The following is a 24,093-nucleotide window of genomic DNA, read 5'->3' as shown; positions in this document are numbered from 1 at the left end:
GTAAGTGAGCCTCTCTTTGTTGGTGATTCCTTGTCGATCAACTTTCACTTCTCGCACTTTTGGAGCAACTCCCAACAATGCTCTAATTTGAAGAATCTGCCTTCCAAAACTTCCATGTCCTTGTATCTATCTTGAGCAATCTTGTCCTACACAATGTGAACAAAGTGATGCAATCATTTTTCATGATACATTATGATGATGCACAACTTGAACAAAGGCAAAGCAAACTCACAAAGTCGGACTCCACGGTGCCACTTGAAGGTGCATTGCGTACTTGCTCCAAGCAAGCTGCCCAACGGCTGCACATAGGCGTGATGTTCTGCCAACGACCTTGAAGCAACCGAAATGTGCGTGGAGTCCTATTGGGGTAGTTTTTCATAATGCGGAAGTATTGATCTTCGATCCTTTGCCAATATCTCTTGGCGGTTTGAGAAGTACTCGTGCATGCATCAAGAGACACCGCACTCCATGCTTTGATCAAAGCTTGATCTTCCAAGATCATGTAGTTCTTCGATCTTTGGCTTTTCCCAGTTTTTGCTTGTGATTGCTCAAACGCTTCCACTTCGATCTCCTCCAACTCGTCCGCACAACCATGATCGTCCACGCCGCCCTACGTTTCATTGTAGTCGAATGGTTCGAAAGGGGCTTGATAATGTCAACCACGTTCGTGTCCAACAAGTTCACGAACTCGGTTGTTGCATTGTTCGAACCACCGCTATAGCGAACGATAACAAGTCACGAGCTATCGAGAACAATGGCGAAAAATGAAAGAGAATCGCCGAAGACCGAAGAGATATACCTTCCGGCCATTTCGTCGAACACCTCGCTCGCGGGGGGAGCGGCACCGTTGAACGGCATCGCCGGAGCACCTCCTTGCGGGGGGATGAAGTGAGAGGTTGAATAAGATGGCTTCCTTGAAGCCGGAACCTTCCTCCGCTTTGCGCCCGCGGCCTTGCCGACCTTCTCCGCCGCCGGCCAAGATCGCACTGCGGCATTGGCGCCCGGAGCGCGGGCCATCGCGGCGGGGGCAGCCGGATTCCCGCCCTGCACAACCACGTTGCCCTGCCGCTTGCGGGCAGGCGCGGCGTGTGCTTGGGCGACGCCGGCGGGGCCAACATGGCCGGCGACGAGATCCGCCCGAGGGGAAGGGGAGTGCGCGACCTCGACGGTGACGGGGGACAGCATGGGGTCGTCCATGGCGGCGGATGACGGCCGGGGGGGGGGGGGGGGGGGGCAATGGTGGCGGAGGGTGCAGGGAGCGGGAAAGGGCGCGCGGAAATGTCCCTCCCGCCAAATCTCGCGCCGGATAGGGGTTGAGCTCGGGTCGGCCTCCCGGCGTGAAGATAGAGGTTGGGGGAGAAAATTTGCCGCGGGCCGGTGCGGGATGAGGGGTCTGATCGTGCAGATTTCCTGACCCCGACCCGTAATTTGATGGTTATTTTGCGGGCCGGGGCGTTTTGCGGGGTCTGCTAGAGTTACTCTTATGAACCAAAGGCACCTACTAAATTCGTTAAGAGAGGAAAAGATGGCCATATATATGCTGGTCAATCTGAAAAACTAGAAATAGCGCTTGTTTTGATCGAAAATTTCCTAATGATCCATCTTCTGTGGTTTTCAAACTGTGTCCGATTTTGAAATCTTGGAGCATATTGCAGAAAAGCCAAGACAGAAGCGTGACTAAAGCTAGGGTGTTTGAAGATCAATGAGGTGTCGCGCGAAGCCTTTGCCAATATCCATGGATGGAATCCTCTTGCTAGAATGATCTGCAGCAGATAGTTTCATAGTGGGTTATCCTTGACTGAAGTGTCTTTGTTCATGGCCTTTGGGGCATCATACCTTAAGCTCCCGGAAGATCTGTGTTAGTTTAAATAACTACCTTCTGATGTGTTTGCTGGTTGACTCTGCCTGTCGTGCAGTAGTGATCTAGAGTGGCTGCCTTTTCTACTTGTCTAGTAGGTGTAGCTGTTTGGCATGTGCAGCTTTCCTTTCCTTTATTTTATGATACATTGATACTGTGTAGAACATGTCGCGGTTTCTCTAAATACCAACAAAAGTTTCTATTCACCGCGGCACAATAGAAATCGACCAATCTATTACCAACAACTTCCTATATGTATTTTCCACCAAAAAAGAAAATGTGAACTCCTTTGCAGCGGATGTACAAACGGTCTCTGTCGTCACCCCTCAGGCATGCACCCTAAGCTACTGCCGTCGGAGATGGTCGAGCGCCAGCGCGAGCGTCGGCGCGAACCTTTCGACGTCGACGCGCACGTTCTGCTTGCCGAGGTAGTACTCGGCGACCTTGTCCCACCCGCTCCGGTGGACCGAATCGGGATCCTTGATCGCGGGGTGGTGCGGCCCCAGCGTCTCCAGCAGCGTGCTCTCCTCCACCGAGATGCTGTACTCGAGGTACCGGAGCCCCATGTTCGCCGCGGGGTCGCCGAATTCCCTCTGGGCCATCGGCTCCAGCTTGCCGTACGGAACCACCTGGATGACTACCGCCCCCGGCGGCAGGAACGCCGAGTTGGTCAGGCCGGCGCCGTGCACGCCCAGCAGCACGTCGAACGAGTTCACGGAGAGGGCCAGCTCTTTGACGCGCACGTTAAACCGTGGGTCCGCTATGGTCACCTCGAACCCGGCCTTCTCCGCTGCCTTGACGATCTCCGGCACGTTGACGAGCTTCCGGTAGTGGCCCCGGTCGAGCAGCATCAACCGCGGCTTCTTCTTCTTCCTGTCCACCGGCGGGCTGCTCTTCTTATTAGTCAGGCTGATGGGAGCGGCGCGCGGCAGGGAGTAGGTCTCGCGGAGGAAGGCGGTGAAGTTGAGCATGGAGAGCGGGACGCCGCCGGGGACCAGCTCCGGCACGATGTTGAACTCCTTGTGCATGTTGAGGCCCACGGTTACGTGCCGGAAGCACCGGATCTGGTCGTCATGGTCGAGGTCCAGGACCTCGTACTTTGTCAACCGCCGCACGACGGCCTCGTACTTGCCGAGCCACCAGGGCTGGATGTTGCTGGCCAGGAGCTGGACCTCGCCGTCGTACCGCCGCGACGCCACGAACAGTGGCACCAGCGCGTCGCTGAAGTCGTGAAAGTAGTTGCCCAAGTGGCCGCCGAGCGCGAGCACGATGGCCGGGACGCGGTGCGTCACCGTGCACGCGGGCGCCGGGGACGCCGCGGACGTCGAGTCGAGCTGCGTCACCGTAACGTTGGGGATGCCGGTCATGTTGAAGCGGGCGTAGGCCTGGATGCTCCACTCCCGGCGCTCTGGTCGGGACGTCACCGGCACCAGGGTGACGGTGTGGGCCGTGCCGTTGGTCCGGACGTCGCCGAAGACGTCGCAGGTGTAGGAGAAGGGGCTCGCAATGCACACCACCTTGCCGTTGTCTGCTCAACACAAAAAAGGCACGGTGTTTTGTCAGTTTCACTGATCATTGAGCATTTTATTGATCAAGTGAAATTAATTCATATGTGCCATGCAAATGAATGAAGTCTTAAACTGCATTTCTCTTCCTTCATCTAATTGATTTGCACGTGCATATTCAAAAATTTCTTATATATTGGTTGATGATTTAACCATCCTGCATGTTGTGCGTGTATCTTAACATGAAGACATTAGACAACTCAATACATCGACTTAGTTATACAAAAATCTTTAGAGATATATTCCAAAGTTTGTGCTTGGCCCCTCTTCTTTGATACCAAAACTATTATATCCTTAAAATCAGTAGCGGAGTTTTTTTCGCGAATACGCAAAGTTTGCGTATCTTTTCATTGATAGATAGAAGGAGAATGAGTACAACCGAAGATACAACACATGACATACACAAGGAGGCATGCACATGGTACCCGGAGCAGAGAGAAGGGGTGCTCAGCCCAAACAGGAAGAAACACACAGCTAAACCCACCAAACCTAAGACTAGAGAAGCAGACTAAATGAGCACGATGTCAAACATCTCCAATTCCACCACCGGAGACTCCGCGAGCGAGCAAGATAGCGCCTTCAAGAAGGGGAACGACGTCGCGACGCCGTCGCCATCCGATCCGACAAGCCGGACCTAGGATTTCCCCTGGTGCTCGAAGAGGGGCTCGAATAAAGGCCATGGCAGCGCCTCCAGGAAGGGAAACGACATCCACGGGTGTCGCCGCTGCCAGCATCGGCAAGCCGAGCATGGCTTTCGCCTGGCCTGATTCCGAGCAATCCCATATCTACCAGATCAGGATCCGAAGATGCCGGAGTCAACATGCATGTTGACCGCTACCTCAGAAGAAGGGTGGGGCTACACATGCCGCCGACAAAACACGAGCTTTGCAACCGATGGCATGGTGGATGGGGTTGAAGAGGCAGTGGGGCAGAGAGCCGACACGGGTGGTAAGGTGGCGGCCGGCGCCACCGGCAAACCGGAGCCGGAAGGGGGCGCAACTCCGTGTTGCTGGAGGCGTAGCCACCAGGACCGGCGAACCAAAGATGCTGGAAGGGACGCAACAACTTGTAGGCCGGGGCCGAGACCGCGCCAGTGGGGACACCGGCAGACCAAGGACACTGGAGAACGCAGGTCCGTGGACGCCGGGACTGGAGCAGTGCCGACCAAGAACCGCCGTGAAACTTCAGCCGCCTGCCAAAGGACGTCGTGACCACACATACGCAAGTTGTTGCCGTAGCTCGGAGGAGGCGCCGTCAGGGACGGAGGGTGGCTTGCACCGAGGCAAGACCGAGCCCCGGCCTTCCCGGCCACCTCACCCAAAGGCCTCACCCACCCCAATCAGCAGCAGCAAGAGCTGCGCCCATGGGAGACAGGAGGCAGACGGGGGAAGGCCACCGCGGGCAAGGTCGCGCCGCTGCGCCGGAGCAGCAGGAGGGGGCCGCAGCAGCTGGACAGGAGGGAGAGCCCATGGAACGCCAGATCCGATCTGGGCCATGGGAGGAAGGGGGGCTCCAGCGCGAGGTGGTGGTGAGAGGGTGGGGCTCCAGGGGACTAGCCAGGGCAACACCAGCGCGGGTGAGGAGCGCTGCCGCCGCCGGGGAGCCGCCGTCGAGGAGCCGTCACCACATCATGCGCGGGGGGGGGGGGGGGGGAGGGGGCTTTGCCGGCCGCTCCTCCAGTGGCGGCGAGGTGGGGCAGGTGGGGAGGGGGCGGCGGCGCTCGAACTAGGGTTCCCCCGCCGCCGCCAGGGAGGGCGACGCGGGGGGGGGGGGGGGGCTGGATCCAGCCGAATCGCCCCGCCGCCACCCTCCTGGGAGCCGGCGCGGGCTTTGTCGGCCGCTCCTCCGGTGGTGGCGAGGTGGGGAGCAAGGTGGGGAGGGGGCGGCGGTGCTCGAACTAGGGTTCCCCCGCCGCCGCCAGGGAGGGCGACGCGGGGGGGGGGGGGGGGGGGCTGGATCTAGCCGAATCGCCCCGCCGCCACCCTCCTGGGAGCCGGCCCGGGCTTTGTCGGCCGCTCCTCCGGTGGTGGCGAGGTGGGGAGCAAGGTGGGGAGGGGGCGGCGGTGCTCGAACTAGGGTTCCCCCGCCGCCGCCAGGGAGGGCGACGCGGGGGGGGGGGGGGGGGGCTGGATCCAGCCGAATCGCCCCGCCGCCACCCTCCTGGGAGCCGGCCCGGGCTTTGTCGGCCGCTCCTCCGGTGGTGGCGAGGTGGGGAGCAAGGTGGGGAGGGGGCGGCGGTGCTCGAACTAGGGTTCCCCCGCCGCCGCCAGGGAGGGCGACGCGGGTGCGTGTGTGTAGTAGCGGAGTTATGTCTGTAGCCCTATGCCTAGTAACAACGTTCCTTGCAATTGCTTGTTAGAAAAGATAACAACGAGAGTTCATTCGTTAAGCTAGCTTAGCCCAGGCGTAACCCACTGTTAGCTCTGCCAAGCGACGGACCTGCCTCGACTGGATGAGCTGACCCCAATGACTTCTACAGATCCTTCACTAAATCCTACTACCTCTGTTTCTAAATGTAAGACGTTTTGGCAGTTCAAATTAAACTGTCAAAACGTCTTACATTTAGGAACATAGGGTGTACTAAATTAGCACCAAGTGTTGTATGTTTGTGAAAGTTGAAACTAGTGTAATGGAGATGACATCATCGGATTTATTTTCTAGCTCCACCCCTACTTAATATAGTCAAACCGTGAACTAATTTTTATGTCAAGAAGTCCCTAAAGTAGTAAGATTAGGTTTGGTAGTGCTAGGTCCAATACAAGAAACTTCTTCAGCACAAAAATCCATATGGTCCCTAAAGTGGTCTAGACTTGTTATTTGTCCCGTTGAAAAGTATTTTGACAATGATGTGTGAGTTCGTCGCTTAAGCTAGCTCAGCCCAGGGCGTAAACCCGCTGCTAGCTCCACCCCTACTCAAAATAGTCAAACCGTGAACTTATTTTTATGTCGAGAAGTCCCTAAAGTGGTAAGATTTGGTTGGTATTGTTAGGTCCAATTCAAGAAACACCTTCATCACAAAAATCAATATGGTCCCTAAAGTGGTCTGGACTTGGCCATTTGTCCCGTTGAAAAGTATTTTGACAATGATGTGGGACGGCTTCATGCAAAAATAGGAACAAAAACATGAAACATGAAAAACGAGAAATAGGAACCAAAATGCAAAAGAAGGAAAAACATTGACATGTCGAATTTGTAGAAAGGGGTATTCTTGAAACTCAACTAATTTATAGAAAGGGGTAATTGCACTCCTACTGTTTTTTTAAGGAAGGAACTCACGGGATGACATGGGGGCCCACCATCAAAATGGGGAGGGTGGGGTGGTTTGGAAATCAGGGGGTGTTATTGGGGATAAAGACATATACATCTGTATATTTGTTCCGTAAGTCGAGCATTATTATTGTAGAAAAGAAGGGCCGTCAAAAAATGTGCTGCTATCTTGTTTGGACGAATAGAAAACATTCACACATGAAGAAAAAACTATCCTCCATTTTTTTAGTTTATTATTTATTTATTTTTGCGGGTAGATTTTTTTTTTTGCGGGTAGATTTTTTTAGTTTATTGTCACACAAAAAAACAGACGCCGGTGCAGGAATGGACTAAATTCAGACGGTTTGGACACTTGAGGGACCATTTTTTTTGGGGGTAAATAGCCTAGTTTCATTCATAAAATTGATACAAATACTAGTACTACCAGTGACCACCAGATACGTACGTACGTCCCAAAGCTAATCGGATGGAATCAGCACATTTATAGCAGCATTAGTGAGCAGGCAGTAGGTACACAGAGTACGTCCGAAAGCCACTACACGAATCGAATCAAACCATTATCCTTGTATATATTTTCTACGTAGCAGGAATAAAATGCGTCATCTCATCACATTAATTCTGCCACTAGTTTGGTTAGGGGAAGGAGGAATATTGGACATACCGAACGGCTTGGCCGCACCGTCGTCGTCTCTCTTGAGTCCCACACCGCGCGCGCGGCCATCTGCTTTCGGCGGCCCTGCTTTTGGTAAAAACACAGCTCCCTTTCAGTTCACTCATTTCGTCCATACCATGCCACCGACAGGAAGAAGGAGAAAGATATTTATTTATGACTTACCCTGTTGCTGCTGCTCGTGAGCTGGTCTGGCCTCCGTCTTCCCCGCTCCTCCTCGACCCCCTTGAGTTGATCCTAGTCAATTTAGCCATGATTCCATCAGTCAGAGAGGCACGCCTCACTGTTTCCAAAGAACAGGTTGACTTAATTGGGTTCTTTTTCTTTCTTTCCACCACGCCGGCGCCGGGCCCGGGCGGACGGCGAGGTAGTGCGGCATTAATCTCGATGGAACGAACGAACTAAGAGCAGTAGTGCTTGAAAATGGACGGCTGAGAATTACAGGACAGGGGTGGCGATGGGTCCTCACCTGCTTCGCCGGCGCCGGCTCCGGGGGACTTGATGGCCTGATGCTTCCGATGCGGCGTCGTGGTGGGGACAGCTGCAGATGTACAGTGACTGAGTGAGCGGTGTGCGGCGCCGAGTGAGGGAGGGAGGGAGGGAGGGAGGGAGAAGAGTGTTGATTTGTTGTTGGGTGATCAATCCAACCGCGTACTGGCACGTACCGACGGGGGAGGTGGCGGCGAACTGCTGGGAGACGACGAGGTAGGTGAGGAGCACGAGGAGGAAGCCGGCGACGAAGCACAGGTTGAGGTGCCTCTGCGCCCAGCTGCTCAGCAGCCCCCTTCCCGCCGCCGGCGCCGCCTGCTTGTCGACGCTGACCATCTCCTCCTCCTGCTACTACCGGTCGCGGCCGGGCGGGATCCTTCCTTCCGGCGGTCCGCCGCACGAGTTTCTTGCTCCCTTGAGTTGAGTGGCCGACTGGCGTGGCTGGTTCACATGGGATGGGAGAAAGCCAGAGGATAGCTGGGGACGGGACGGACAGAAGGCTACAAGCGAGGTGGTGTTGCATGCAGATGCAGAAGTGGAGACTTCTTTGGGCTTGGGGTTCCAAAGCTTCCGTGTCCGCTCGTTTTCTCGGTGGCCATTTGTACCCGTCCGGCCAGGCGGGCGGCGCCTTTCGCACTTACGCCCCTAGCAGTACACTACAGTGCACATAGCACCCAACCCCAACGGGTCCATTCACCCTGTGCGTTCGGTTTATTGGTTTACATGGTTCGGTTTATACGGTTTTATGGTTTGTACGGTATTAATACTTCGGTAAATACGGTTCGGTTTCAGTATATACCGAATTATTTCGGTATGGTTTCGGTATATACCATAAAAACCAAAGTTGACGCGAATTTGAAAATGACGTAATAATAATTTGCAAAGTTATGACTCAAAACACATACTATTTTTACACAAATAGTATATGACTATATATATAAGTATATATGCATGCATTGATTTATATGTTGATGGTTATGGACGTGCTTAGCATTTTAAAAAGAGAAAAATGACTATGTTACAAGAAAATTTTACGTGCTTAGTAGTGAATTTGACTCATGTACAAGAAAAATGACAACTTGTATGGGTGTTCATCTCAAGAAATATAATTTTATTTTTTACTTTGGTTTATTCGGTTAACCGTTCGGTTTTTGGTATATACCATAAAAACCAAAGTTCAAATCGGTATGAAAAGTTCATACCATACTGAAACCAGAAACCATAAAATCGGTTCGGTTCGGTTTATTTTCGGTATGGTTTTTTGTTTCGGTTTTCAAATGCACAGAGTGAATCCATGAAGAGCAATTAACTCGAGGAGACGTGAGCGGTGAGCCCCCCTCCCCTCGCTGGCCACGCATGTGTCCTCCCATCCCATGCATCCCGACCCCAATCATTCATCTCGCTCTCAAGTCTCAACCATCCCGACCGTGACTCCACCGACGAAACGTGTCTTCCTTTATTTATTTCTTTTATTACAAATGTACTACCACTAGTATACGAAGAATATATACTTAGTGACCAGCGAATCGATCACTGGTGCAAAAAGTAATAGTGGCACACACGCTTGTAGCACAAATTAGGAAGCAAATAACACGTCACCTGGGGCTGGGAGGGACCTCATGAGCAGAAATGAGAATCCGAGTTGCAGTGAATTCTCGACAGCTTGGATGGTGTGATCTCATCTCATTGGTGGTACAAGTCTATTTTGAACCCTTATGCGCAAAAAAGAAGTCTATTTTGAACCCTAAAGTTGTACAGCACGTCATGAATGAACCTTGACGTCCAAATCCCTGAAATTGATACCCTGACTTCTTCAACCCCGGTCGTTTTTGAACTTTAGGCCGTATCCAAACAGAAAAGGCCGGGGTGAGTGAATTATGCAGCACATGTTTTGGGGGCCCGCCTGTCAACATGAGAAAGAAATAGAGAAATATTAAATATTTAAATTTTAAACCAGAGAACTCTGGGTTCGAGTCGTGCACGTCCTAAGCCTGCGCTGGTGCATGCGCACGCTGCTGCGTCGCCGAACCTGGCTGTGGCACCGCGAATGGAGCAGGCGGCGACGGGGATCATGAAGACGTGCCTGAGCGCGGCTACCCGTGCGTGGCCTAATGTCGTTGTTGACTAGGCCCCCATCGCTCCACGGCGACTACTTTCCGGCGGTCGAATGCGTACGTACACTGGCGAAGTAGTATGACATGTGGATTGCTTTCTGGCGGGACGTGCAAATACACAAGCCACGCTTGATCAATTCTTTAACGTACGTAGCAAGCTGGCTACCAAAGCCTGCTGTATTGATCTTGAGGCTAGCTAGTTGATCAATGGCGCAATAATTTCGTTTTGCCAGGTAGCTAGCTATGCACGTATAGCAAACTACCACTCGACAATCCTTGATTGATCAAACGTAGCCGCTGATCCGCCAAGTACCGTTGTCCTTCGGTCCTCGAGTCACCGTCACCGGCGAGTGCTCCACTGGCAGCCCCACGTCGCCGCGCAGGGATGGAGGAGCAGCAGCAGTCAACAGCGAGGTGGCCTGCGGGTTTAAAGCAGCTGGACGGGCGGCCAGTGAAGGCGGTCATCGACGCAGATCATGGAGGCGCGGTCGTCGGCCGTGCATGCCCTGCGCGTGCTCGGGAGGAGGGAGAAGGGAGACAAAGGAGGAAAGAGAAGAAGGCGGCGGCGCTGCGGTGTCCTCGCCGGGGGCAGTGGTCGAGCGCGAGCTCGCCAGGGGCACGGGCGGGGTCGAACGTCTCTGGCGGCGGCGGATCGAACGAGAACGGGAGGAAGGAGATGGACTAGGCAGGGGAATTTTTTTAGATATGGAGAGGCTAGTCAATAACTTGGTCAAAGACAACAATCCTGGTCTGTGAATGCAACGTCATCAAATCCACTCCTTAAACTGCCTGAAAGTTTATTTAGACTGGGATCGATAAGGTTAGGGTACCAATTTCAGGGATTCAAACGTCGAGGTTCATCTACGTAGTGCTCTACAACATTAAGATTTAAAATAGGCTTCACTCCTCATTGGTTAACGTCGTGCATGATCCGTAGTGGTCTACGTGAGATTCCGCCAACCGGCGAGGGGATATGCGCAAAAACATGTGTGTTCCTGTCAGTCAGCCTGTACTTTTGCTCCCATGTCTCATGATTAGCACTACTAATGCGTTTCCTATCTATCATCATCTCTCCAACGCTAACCCAATGTGGGCCCGGATACTGCCAAACCTCTGCGTTTCTTTCTTTTTTCTCGAGTACACACGAGTGCGTACTGTATATTACATTACAGAAGAGAAAAGGCGTAAGAGCAACTTTAATAGGGCGACCCATTTCGTCCGCTGGTGTCCGTTTGGGTTGGCGCCGACACAAAAGGCGGCCCAACGCGCCGACCCAAACGATCGCGCGTCCGCATGGCGACCCATTTCCGGCCCAATTTTGAGCCGGATTTGCGTCGGCGCGGACACAAGACGGAAGCGCGCGCGCCTACTTCCCTCCCCAGGCCTGCCGGTTGATGGCAGCCACCACCATGTCCTCCAAAAACCCTCCCGCCCGCGCGCGCTCCCGCCCACACCCGCCATGGACGACGACATCGACCTCGACGCCGCCGCCGGCCTCGCTTCCCTCGCCTCGTCCGGCATGACGACCGCCCCTCCGGAAAAGGCAAGCCTCGTGCCCCGCGCAAGACCGCCGCCGCGCCTAAGCCAAAGAAGGCGTTGACGCCCGAACAACGGGCAAGAGAGTCGGCCAAGAGGAAGGGCCAGAGGTACGCCGCGGACGCGAGGGATGAGGCCGCCGCGCACGCCGCCGTCGCTGCCGCCGCGCAGCAGGTCACCAACGCCCGCGTCGTGGCGGCAACGAGGGAGGCGCTCTACATGCTAGGGTTAAACCCTAACCAGCACAGCTTCGTCAACGCCGCCGTCACCGCGGTCAGCACCGGCGCTCCCTCGGATGGTGCTGCCCGACTCGCCCCGCGCATCGGCTTGCACCCCGATGCCCAGCTTCCACGTGTACTCGCAGGCCTCCCGCCTCTTCGGGGAGTGCTCGCCCAACGTGAGCATGGTGGCGCCTTCCACGCCCGCCCCCATCGACCTCAACGCCACACCAGTGGCCGGTGGCTCGTCATCCGGAGGCGCGACGAAACGCGCGCGGCAGATGCCGACCGGCGTGCTCCCGGACGCCCGCAACCTGTTCGAGGGAATGCCGTCCGCCGTCGACGAGGACTGCATGCAGAACCTCATCTTCGACGGCGGTGCGCCGGCCGCTGGCTACGATCCCGACGAGACACAAAGCCAGGACTGCCGCGGGGCGTTCACGCCTGCCGCTGGCTATGATCCCGATCAGGCGGCCTTCATGCGTGATCAGGTCGGCATGGACCTGGACGGCTTCCCACTTGACCACGAGTTTCCGGACGACTACGGGCAAGAGGAAAAGGACGAGTGCGACATCGAAGTGGAGCCTTTGTTCGAGGACGAGCTCGCCAACCAAGCCACCGGTCCAAAGTCGAAGCGCAAGAGCAAGCGCACAAAGGCATACACGGCGGCCGAGGACAAGCTTCTTTGCGAGTGTTGGCGAGACATTGGACAAGACCCCAAGACGGGCGCCGAACAAAAGCATTCAACCTTTTGGATTCGTGTCCACCGGGAGTTTCATGAGCGCAAGAAGTTTCCGCCTTACCAAATTGTGAGCACGCGCGGGTGGGTGTCCATTTCGAAGAGATGGAGGATGATCCAACAAGAGCGCAATAAGTTTTGTGCCACTCTTGAGAGCGTCAAGGCCCGCCCCGTGAGCGGCGTCGGCATGCAAGACATGGTATGCTAGCAAGCCGCCCTCTTTTGTGTCATCAAGTTCATGCTTGCGTGTTCATTTGCATACCATTTGCCAATATGCTTGCATGGAAACATTTGTAGGCATTTCAAGCTTTGGAGGCATTCAAGGTCCAACACAATGGCAAGTGCTTCAACCTCTCCCATTGCTTTCGGGTCATCAAGGACGAGGAGAAGTTCAAGGCGCAATATGCCGCCCTCAAGTCGCGTGGGGTGGGAAGCAAGCCGTGGAGGAGGTTGGGGACGGCGAGCCGGCACGGCCGCGGGGGAAGACCAACTCCAAGAAGGAGGACAAGCGGGATGCGGCATCCAACGCCTTGATCGCAAGCGTGGAGGGCATGATGAACAAGAAGGACTCAAGGGAGGAGGAGTGCTGGCGTTTCAAAGAAAAGCAAATGAATGCCTTCATGGAGATCCAAAGGAGAAGGCTTGAGATGGACGCGGAGAAGGAAGCCAAGATGCTTGAGCTGGAGGCGGAGAAGCAAGCCAAGATGCTAGAGATCGAGGCCGCCAACGCCAAGACCAAGGCGAAAGAAGTGGCTCTCGCGAGCATGATGACCGGGGTGGAGATCATGAAGGTGGATCTCAACACCGTGTCGCCAAGGAAGAGGTCGTGGTTCGAGAAGATGCAGGCCGACATGCTCAAGTTCACTGACGAGTGATCTCGTGGCCGCGAGCGCCTTCCTTTTTGTATGCTGGCTTGTGTGCTGGCATGACCCGCGATGGTGTGGTTGAACTCAAGTCCCACCCCTTTTTTGTTTGCTGGCATGTGTGCCGGTCGCTGGCGAGTGCGCCAGCGCAAAATGTGCGGTGATATTTTTTGAAGCTGGCAATGTATGCCGGCGCTGGCATGGTGCCGGCATGAGACATGGCCGCAGGCATGATCTATGCGCCGCGGGCCTTTTTTAAAAATTGAGTGCGAACATGAAAATGGTCGACGCGTTGGGCGGGCGGCCGACCCAAATGCAAAATTGGGCGGACGCCCGGCGGGCGGCCAACCCAAACGGACAAATGCGCCGTCCGTTTGGGTCGGCCCGTTGGAGTTGCTCTAAAGAGCCCCTCCACTTAGGGTTTACATACACATATATACACCCAACTCCACCCGATCCATTACATATTGCTAACTCCTCGCGTCATTACCCACTGCTAGAGCCGTAAAGAAGCTCTCCACGTCGGCCTTGATGATGCCTGCTGTCTTCCACGCTCTGCCCTCCTTCTCTACACGGCGGAGTACCTCTCCCACCGATGGTGTTGCACCATCAAACACGGTCGAGTTGCGGTGTTTCCATAGTTTCCACATGACAAGGAGGATGAGGGCGCGAATGTCTTTACCATCACCATTGTTTCCACCTTTGCTCGGGCACCACTCGATCAGCCTTGTGTCCCCGGTTGGTATCCACTCTTGCTTGTTCATCGCCGTGCATATACAGGTCCATATCTCTCTCGCAAAAACGAATTGGGCGAGGATGTGGTCTATGGTCTCTTCCGCTTGGTCGCAAAACGGGCAAGCGTCCTGGTGATCCAGCCCACGCCGTGCTAATCGGTCTGAGATCCAGCATCTGTTCCGTAGGACGAGCCATGCAAAGAACCGACATCTCAGCGGTGCCCTGGACCTCCACGTGAACTGCTCTACCGGCGCGGTCTGGTGGCCCCAAAATCTCGCATTGTATGCTGATTTGGTTGAGAAAATTCCATTTGTCTCCCATGCCCAATTGATACGTCTCCGTCGTATCTATAATTTTCGATTGTTCCATGACAATATTATACAACTTTCATATACTTTTGGCAACTTTTTATACTATTTTTGGGACTAACATATTGATCCAGTGCCCAGTGTCAGTTCCTATTTGTTGCATGTTTTTTGTTTCGCAGAAAATCCATATCAAACGGAGTCCAAACGGGATAAAAACTGACGGAGATTTTTTTGGAATATATGTGAATTTTGGGAAGTGGAATCAACGCGAGACGATGCCCGAGGGGCCCACGAGGGTGAGGGGCACGCCCCAGGGGGTCAGGCGCACCCTGGGCCCTCGTGGCCACTCCATAAGGCGGTTGGTGCCCTTCTTTCGCCGCAAGAAAGCCAATATCTAGATAAAAATCGTGTCCAAATTTCAGCCCAATCGGAGTTACGGATCTCCGGGAATATAAGAAACGGTGAAAGGGCAGAATCTCAGAACGCAGAAACAGAGAGAGACAGAGAGACAGATCCAATCTCGGAGGGGATCTCGCCCCTCCGCCGCCATGGAGGCTATGGACCAGAGGAGAAACCCTTCTCCCATCTAGGGAGAAGATCAAGGAAGAAGAAGAAGAAGGGGGGTTCTCTCCCCCTCTCTCCCGGTGGCGCCGGAACGCCGCCGGGGCCATCATCGTGTGACGGCGATCTACACCAACACCTCCGTCATCTTCACCAACATCTTCATCACCTTCCCCCATCTATCTACTGCGGTCCACTCTCCTGCAACCCGCTGTACCCTCTACTTGAACATGGTGCTTTATGCTTCATATTATTATCCAATGATGTGTTTCCATCCTATGATGTCTGAGTAGATTTTCATTGTCCTACCGGTAATTGGTGAATTGCTATGATTGGTTTAATTTTCTTGTGGTTATGTTGCTGTCTTTTGGTGCCCATCATATGAGCGCGCGCGTGGATCACACCATAGGGTTAGTTGTATGTTGATAGGACTATGTATTGGAGGGCAAGAGTGACAGAAGCTTCAACCTAGCATAGAAATTGATGCATACGGGATTGAAGGGGGACCAATATATCTTAATGCTATGGTTGGGTTTTACCTCAATGAACGTTAGTTGTTGCGGATGCTTGCTAATAGTTCCAATCATAAGTGCATAGAATTCCAAGTCAGGGATGACATGCTAGCATTGGCCTCTCCCACATAAAACTTGCTATCGGTCTAGTAAAGTAGTCAATTGCTTAGGGACAATTTCGCAACTCCTACCACCACTTTTCCACACTCGCTATACTAACTTTATTGCTTCTTTACCTAAACAACCCCTACTTTTTATTTATGCGCTCTTTATTATCTTGCAAACCTATCCCACAACACCTACAAAGTACTTCTAGTTTCATGTAAAGCGAACGTCAAGTGTGCGTAGAGTTGTATCGGTGGTCGATAGAACTTGAGGGAATATTTGTTCTACCTTTAGCTCCTCGTTGGGTTCGACACTCTTACTTATCGAAAGAGGCTACAATTGATCCCCTATACTTGTGGGTTATCAAGACCTGTTTCTGACGCCGTTGCCGGGGAATTATAGCGTGGGGTGAATATTCTCGTGTGTGCTTGTTTGCTTTATCACTAAGTAATTTTTATTTGTTGTTCTAAGTTGTTCTCTATCTTTAGTTACGGATATGGAACACGAAATACCAAAAAAATTAGGTTTACTTGCTACTCATGGATATGAGGAACCTCCTAAAACCCTCAATGCTCATTATGTGAAAGATATTATGTACTACTTCAATAATCCTGAGAAAACCCCATTCAATTATGTTATGGGAGACACGTTGGATCAACGTGAATACTTTAGGGATTATCGCTTGACTCAAAAAGGGAAACTATTATGGGATCAAATTTATATGTTGTATTGGTATGCTAGGCAACTATGCTTGAGATATGATTATACTTGTTTCTCTAGGATGAAGGCTCCACACCTTCCCTTTTCATGCAAATTTAATGATAATGAAACCTTAGCTTCTTATGCTAATGGTATATATGATTACTATGATGTGGAACGAATAGAAGAATTTGTTGCTTTTAAGGGTGCTAGTGAAATTGAATCTTTGTTTAAAGAGTTTGAAGATTTTGATGATTCAGTTTATAGACCTGAAAATTTAGCTATCCTTAAATATTGCTATGAGAATTATAAATACAATTATGATATTGATGAATTTATTGAGAAAGTCTCCGCTGTCCGAGAAGAGACTAATATTTTGCAGGAGTCTATGGAAGAAGGAATGGATGAAACTGTGGGCTCATTGGATGAAAAAAAATGATGAGGAGAGTGAAGAACAAACAGAGGAAGAGCGGATTAGCTACCCGTGCCCACCTTCTAATGAGAGTAACTCTTCAACTCATACATTGTTTAATTTCCCTTCGTGCTTACCGAAGGATGATTGCTATGATGATTGTTATGATCCCGTTGATTCTTTTGAAATATCCCTTTTTGATGATGCTTGCTATGCTTGTGGCCAAGATGCCAATATGAATTATGCTTATGGAGATGAACTTGCTATATTTCCTTATGTTAAACATGAAATTGTTGCTATTGCACCCACGCATGATAGTCCTATTATCTTTTTGAATTCTCCCGACTACACTATATCGGAGAAGTTTGCCCTTATTAAGGATTATATTGATGGGTTGCGTTTTACTACTACACATGATAATTTTGACAGATATAATATGCATGTGCTTGCTGCTCCTACATGCAATTATTATGAGAGAGGAACTACATCTCGGCCTCTCTATGTTTCCAATATGATAAAATTGCAAGAAACTGCTTATGCTATGTATTGGCCTTTACTTGATGTTCATGAATTGTTCTTGTATGACATGCCAATGCATAGGAAGAGAGTTAGACTTCGTCATTGCTTGATATATGTTGCTTTGTGCTCACTACTAAATCACAAATCATTGTTAACTAAAATTGGCTTTGATATACCTTGGGATCCGGGTGGATCCATTACTTGAGCACTATATGCCTAGCTTAATGGCTTTAAAGAAAGCGCTGCCAGGGAGACAACCCGGAAGTTTTAGAGAGTCATTTATTTCTGTTGAGTGCTTTTATATAGTTTAAAAACAAAAAAATAAAGAGGGGAACCGAAAACTTTTTCAAAAAGAAAAGCGAAAGTGAGAAAGACGAGCATTGTTAAAATGGGAGCTAGCCTTGAACTTTGTTCATGCCCATGGAAACTTCGTGACCCTTGATTAATGAAACTTTTCAACAAAAATAATTATCCCCTTGTACAAATCCATTGTATCATAAAAATAATGTGCCAAGATTTGCCTTTACGATGTTTACATTGCTTGTTGGTTTGTGCGGTGCAAAACAGAAACTTTGGCTGAAGTGCGCGATTTTACATTGTTTACTGGAATGTCAAACAGTTCTGAAAAATTTTGCACTGTCTTTCTATACAAATTGTTTATTTTTCCTAATTTTTTCAGAATTTTTGGAGTACCAGAAGTATGGTGAATGTTCAGATTACTACAGACTGTCCTGTTTAAGACAGATTCTGTTTTTGATGCATAGTTTGCTTGTTTTGATGAAACTATCAATTTCTATCAGTGGATTAAGCCATGTAAAAGTTATTTACAGTAGCTACATGATACGTCCATTTTGTATCATGCTTTTATATCGATATTTATTGCATTATGGGTTGTTATTACATGTTATGTCACAATACTTATGCCTATTCTCTCTTATTTTACAAGGTTTACATGAAGAGGGAGAATGCCGGCAGCTGGAATTCTGGGCTGGAAAAGGAGAAAATATTAGAGATCTATTATGCACAACTCCAAAAGACCTGAAACTCCACGGAAGTTATTTTTGGAATTGATAAAAAATACTGAGCGGAGAAAGTACCAGAGGGGGGCTACCCACCATCCACGAGGGTGGGGGGCGCGCCCCCCTGCCTTGTGGGCCCCCTGGCAGGCCTCCGGTGCCCATCTTCTGCTATATGAAGTCTTTTACCCTGGAAAAAAATCATAAGCAAGCTTTCGGGAAGAAACTCCGCCGCCACGAGGCGGAACCTTGGCGGAACCAATCTAGGGCTCCGGCAGAGCTGTTCTGCCGGGGAAACTTCCCTCCGGGAGGGGGAAATCATCGCCATCGTCATCACCAACGATCCTCTCATCGGGAGGGGGTCAATCTCCATCAACATCTTCACCAGCACCATCTCCTCTAAAACCCTAGTTCATCTCTTGTATCCAATCTTTGTCCCAAAGCCTCAGATTGGTACCTATGGGTTGCTAGTAGTGTTGATTACTCCTTGTAGTTGATGCTAGTTGGTTTATTTGGTGGAAGATCATATGTTCAGATCCTTTATGCATATTAATACCCCTCTGATTATGAACATGAATATGATTTGTGAGTAGTTACGTTTGTTCCTGAGGACATGGGAGAAGTCTTGCTATAAGTAGTCATGTGAATTTGGTATTCGTTCGATATTTTGATGAGATGTATGTTGTCTCTCCTCTAGTGGTGTTATGTGAACGTCGACTACATGACACTTCACCATTGTTTGGGCCTAGAGGAAGGCATTGGGAAGTAATAAGTAGATGATGGGTTGCTAGAGTGATAGAAGCTTAAACCCTAGTTTATGAGTTGCTTCGTAAGGGGTTGATTTGGATCCATATGTTTCATGCTATGGTTAGGTTTACCTTAATACTTCTTTTGTAGTTGTGGATGCTTGCAATGGGGGTTAATTATAAGTGGGATACATGTCCAAGAAAGGGCAGTACCCAAGCACCGGTCGACCCACATACTAAATTATCAAAGTAACGAACGCGAATCATATGAGCGTGATGAAAACTAGCTTGACGATAATTTCCATGTGTCCTCGGGAGCGCTTTTCTTTATATAAGAGTTTGTCCAGGCTTGTCCTTTGCTACAAAAAGGATTGGGCCATCTTGCTGCACTTTATTTACTTTCATTACTTGTTACCCGTTACAAATTACTTTATCAGAAAACTATCTGTTACCGATAATTTCAGTGCTTGTAGAGAATACCTTACTGAAAACCGCTTGTCATTTCCTTCTGCTCCTCGTTGGGTTCGACACTCTTACTTATCAAAAGGACTACGATAGATCCCCTACACTTGTGGGTCATTAAGACTCTTTTCTGGCGCCGTTGCCGGGGAGTGAAGCGCCTTTGGTAGGTGGAATTTGGTAAGTACAATTTATATAGTGTGCTGAAATTTACTGTCACTTGTTACTATGGAACATAATCCTTTGAGGGGCTTGTTCGGGGTATCTTCACCCCGACCAGTAGAGCAAAGAGTTGCTCCTCAACCTACTGAACCTACTGAAAATGTTTACTTTGAAATTCCTTCGGGTATGATAGGGAAACTGCTAGCTAATCCTTTCACAGGTGATGGAACATTACATCCCGATTTGCACCTAATGTATGTGGATGAAGTTTGTGGATTATTTAAGCTTGCAGGTATGCCCGAGGATGTTATCAAGAAGAAGGTCTTCTTCCCTTTATCTTTGAAGGGAAAGGCATTGACATGGTTTAGGCTATGTGATGATATGGGATCATGGAACTACAACCGATTGAAATTGGAATTTCATCAGAAGTTTTATCCTATGCATCTTGTTCATCGTGATCGTAATTATATATATAATGTTTGGCCTCGCGAAGGAGAAAGAATCGCTCAAGCTTGGGGGAGGCTTAAGTCAATGTTATATTCATGCCCCAATCATGAGCTCTCAAGAGAAATTATTATTCAAAATTTTTATGTGCGGCTTTTTCTCAATAATCGCTCCATGCTCGATACTTCTTGTACTGGTTCTTTTATGATGAAGACTATTGAATTCAAATGGGATTTATTGGAAAGAATTAAACGCAACTCTGAAGATTGGGACCTCGACGAAGGTAAGGAGTCAGGTATAACACCTAAGTTTGATTGTGTTAAATCTTTTGTGGATACCGATGTTTTTCGTGAATTTAGCACTAAATATGGACTTGACTCTGATATAGTAGCTTCTTTTTGTGAATCCTTTGCTACTCATGTTGATCTGCCTAAGGAGAAGTGGTTTAAATATAATCCTCCAATTGAAGTAAAAGTAGTTGCACCTATTAAAGTTGAAGAAAAGACTATCATTTATAATGATCCTGTAGTTCCTACTGCTTATATTGAGAAACCACCTTTCCCTGTTAGAATAAAGGATCATGCTAAAGCTTCAACTGTGGTCAACAAAAGTAATATTAGGACACCCAAATCCCCTGAGCAAATTAAAGTTGAACCTAGTATTGCTATGGTTAAAGATCTCTTGGCTGATAATATTGACGGGCATGTTATTTACTTCTGTAATGAAGCTGCTAGAATTGCTAGACCTGATACTAAAAATAGACATAGACCTGTTGTAGGCATGCCTGTTATTTCTGTTAAGATAGGAGATCATTGTTATCATGGCTTATGTGATATGGGTGCTAGTGCAAGTGCAATACCTCATTCCTTATACAAAGAAATTATGCATGATATTGCACCTGCTGAGTTAGAGGAAATTGATGTTACAATTAAGCTTGCCAATAGAGACACTATTTCACCGGTTGGGATTGTTAGAGATGCCGAAGTCTTGTGTGGGAAAGTTAAATTTCCTGCTGATTTTCTTATTCTTGGTTCCCCACAAGATGACTTATGTCCCATTATATTTGGTAGACCCTTCTTGAATACTATTAATGCTAGGATAGACTGCAAAAAGGATGTTGTTACTATTGGTTTGGGGGATATGTCTCATGAGTTTAATTTTGCTAAATTTCCTAGACAACCCCATGATAAAGAATTACCTAGTAAAGATGAAACTATTGGTCTTGCTTCTATTTCCGTGCCTCCTAATGATCCGTTAGAACAATATTTGCTAGACCATGAAAATGATATGTTTATGAATGAAAGAAGAGAAATAGATGAAGTATTCTTTAAACAGGGACCTATTTTGAAACATAACTTGCCTGTTGAAATCCTAGGGGATCCTCCTCCACCCAAGGGTGATCCCGTGTTTGAGCTTAAACCATTACCTGATACTCTTAAATATGCTTATCTTGATGAGAAAAAGATATATCCTGTTATTATTAGTGCTAACCTTTCAGAGCATGAAGAAAAGATATTATTGAAAACTCTGAAGAAGCACCGTGCTGCTATTGGATATACTCTTGATGATCTTAAGGGCATTAGTCCCACTTTATGCCAGCACAAAATGAAATTGGAGAAAGACGCTAAACCAGTTGTTGATCACCAACGACGGTTAAATCCTAAGATGAAGAAGTCGTAAGAAAAGAAATACTAAAGCTTCTGGAGGCAGGTATAATTTATCCCGTTGCTGATAGTCAGTGGGTAAGTCATGTCCATTGTGTCCCTAAGAAGGGAGGTATTACTGTTGTTCCTAATGATAAAGATAAATTGATCCCACAAAGAATTATTATAGGTTATAGAATGGTAATTGATTTCCGCAAATTAAATAAAGCTACTAAAAAGGATCATTACCCTTTACCTTTTATTGATCAAATGCTAGAAAGATTATCCAAACATACACATTTTTGCTTTCTAGATGGTTATTCTGGTTTCTCTCAAATACCTGTGTCAAAAGAGGATCAAGAAAAGACCACTTTTACTTGCCCTTTCGGTACCTTTTCTTATAGATGTATGCCTTTTGTTTTATGTAACGCACCTGCTACCTTTCAAAGATGCATGATGGCTATATTCTCTGATTTTTGTGAAAAGATTGTTGAGGTTTTCATGGATGATTTCTCCGTATATGGAACTTCTTTTGATGATTGCTTGAGCAACCTTGATCGAGTTTTGCAGAGATGTGAAGAAACTAACCTTGTCTTGAATTGGGAGAAGTGCCACTTTATCCTTAATGAAGGTATTGTCTTGGGGCAAAAAATTTCTGAAAGTGGTATTGAAGTTGACAAAGCTAAAGTTGATGCTATTGAAAAGATGTCGTGTCCCAATGACATTAAAGGTATAAGAAGTTTCCTTGGTCATGCCGGTTTTTATAGGAGGTTCATTAAGGACTTCTCTAAAATCTCGAGGCCTCTGACTAATCTCTTACAAAAAGATATTCCTTTTGTCTTTGATGATGATCGTGTAGAAGCATTTGAAATACTTAAGAAAGCTTTGATTTCTGCACCTATTGTTCAGCCACCTGATTGGAATTTACCCTTTAAAATTATGTGTGATGCTAGCGATTATGCTGTAGGTGCTATTCTAGGACAAAGAGTTGATAAGAAATTAAATGTTATCCAATATGCTAGTAAAACTCTAGACAATGCCCAGAGAAATTATGCTAGTACTGAAAAAGAATTTTTGACAGTTGTATTTGCTTGTGATAAGTTCAGACCTTATATTGTTGATTCTAAAGTAACTGTTCACACTAATCATGCTGCTATTAAATACCTTATGGAAAAGAGAGATGCTAAACCTAGACTTATTAGATGGGTTCTCTTGCTACAAAAATTAGATTTGCATATTATTGATAGAAAGGGAGCTGAGAACCCCGTTGTAGACAACTTGTCTAGGTAAGAGAATGTTCTTGATGACCCACTACCTATTGATGATAGCTTTCCTGATGAACAATTAGCTGTCATAAATGCTTCTCGCACTGCTCCATGGTATGCTGATTATGCTAATTATATTGTTGCTAAATTTATACCACCTAGTTTCACATACCAGCAAAAGAAAAAGTTTTTCTATGATTTAAGACATTACTTCTGGGATGACCCACACCTTTATAAAGAAGGAGTAGATGGTGTTATTATACGTTGTATACCTGAGCATGAACATGAACAGATCCTACGCAAGTGTCACTCCGAAGGTTATGGAGGACACCATGCTGGAGATAGAACTGCACATAAGGTATTGCAATCCGGTTTTTATTGTCCTACTCTCTTCAAAGATGCCCGTAAGTTTGTCTTGTCTTGTGATGAATGTCAAAGAATTGGTAATATTAGTAGACGTCAAGAAATGCCTATGAATTATTCACTTGTTATTGAACCATTTGATGTTTGGGGCTTTGATTATATGCGTCCGTTTCCTTCCTCTAATGGGTATACACATATTTTAGTTGCTGTTGATTATGTTACTAAGTGGTAGAAGCTATTCCAACTAGTAGTGCTGATCATAACACCTCTATTAAGATGCTTAAGGAAGTTATTTTTCCGAGGTTTGGAGTCCCTAGATATTTAATGACTGATGGTGGTTCAATTTTATTCATGGTGCTTTTCGTAAAATGCTTGCTAAGTATGATGTTAATCATAGAATTGCAGCCCCATATCACCCACAGTCTAGTGGTCAAGTAGAATTGAGTAATAGAGAGCTCAAATTGATTTTGCAAAAGACTGTTAATAGATCTAGAAAGAATTGGTCCAAGAAACTTGATGATGCATTATGGGCCTATAGAACTGCATATAAAAATCCTATGGGTATGTCTCCGTATAAAATGGTTTGTGGAAAAGCATGTCACTTACCTCTCGAACTAGAACATAAGGCATATTGGGCCATTAAAGAGCTCAATTATGATTTCAAACTTGCCGGTGAGAAGAGGCTATTTGACATTAGCTCACTTGATGAATGGAGAACTCAAGCCTATGAGAATGCCAAACTATTTAAAGAAAAAGTTAAAACATGGCATGACAAAAGGATACAAAAGCGTGAGTTTAATGTAGGTGATCATGTGTTCCTATTCA

General features: G+C 48.3%; 1 protein-coding gene across 2 annotated transcripts; it reads right to left on the bottom strand.

Annotated features, from left to right (window-relative positions):
* Positions 1–2,032: 2,032 nt before the first annotated feature.
* On the bottom strand, positions 2,033–8,456 carry LOC109756755 (beta-1,2-xylosyltransferase XYXT1). 2 transcript variants are annotated; one of them, XM_020315590.4, is made up of 5 exons: positions 8,026–8,456; positions 7,830–7,901; positions 7,526–7,597; positions 7,352–7,426; positions 2,033–3,386 (listed from the first exon to the last, which is right to left on the bottom strand). In XM_020315590.4, the coding sequence occupies exons 1-5, from the start codon at positions 8,183–8,185 to the stop codon at positions 2,203–2,205; spliced, it is 1,563 nt and encodes a 520-aa protein (XP_020171179.1). In that variant the 5' UTR covers positions 8,186–8,456; the 3' UTR covers positions 2,033–2,202. The 2 variants fall into 2 exon arrangements, with proteins under 2 accessions (XP_020171179.1, XP_020171178.1); XM_020315589.4 differs by having other exon boundaries at positions 7,352–7,429; positions 8,026–8,423.
* Between the last annotated feature and the right edge of the window lie 15,637 nt (positions 8,457–24,093).

The sequence above is a fragment of the Aegilops tauschii genome, chromosome 3 (assembly GCF_002575655.3).
Source record: "Aegilops tauschii subsp. strangulata cultivar AL8/78 chromosome 3, Aet v6.0, whole genome shotgun sequence".
In the NCBI taxonomy this organism is placed as follows: domain Eukaryota; kingdom Viridiplantae; phylum Streptophyta; class Magnoliopsida; order Poales; family Poaceae; genus Aegilops; species Aegilops tauschii.
This window is presented reverse-complemented; position numbering and strand designations above follow the sequence as displayed.

Excerpts from the sequence above, each read along its gene's own strand:
- LOC109756755 (XM_020315589.4), bottom strand. The coding sequence starts at position 8,185 with ATGGTCAGCGTCGACAAGCAGGCGGCGCCGGCGGCGGGAAGGGGGCTG. Across the intron at positions 7,902-8,025 it reads CGCCGCCACCTCCCCCGTCG|CTGTCCCCACCACGACGCCG; the intron begins GTACGTGCCAGT and ends GTACATCTGCAG. Across the intron at positions 7,598-7,829 it reads AGCCGGCGCCGGCGAAGCAG|GATCAACTCAAGGGGGTCGA; the intron begins GTGAGGACCCAT and ends TAAATTGACTAG.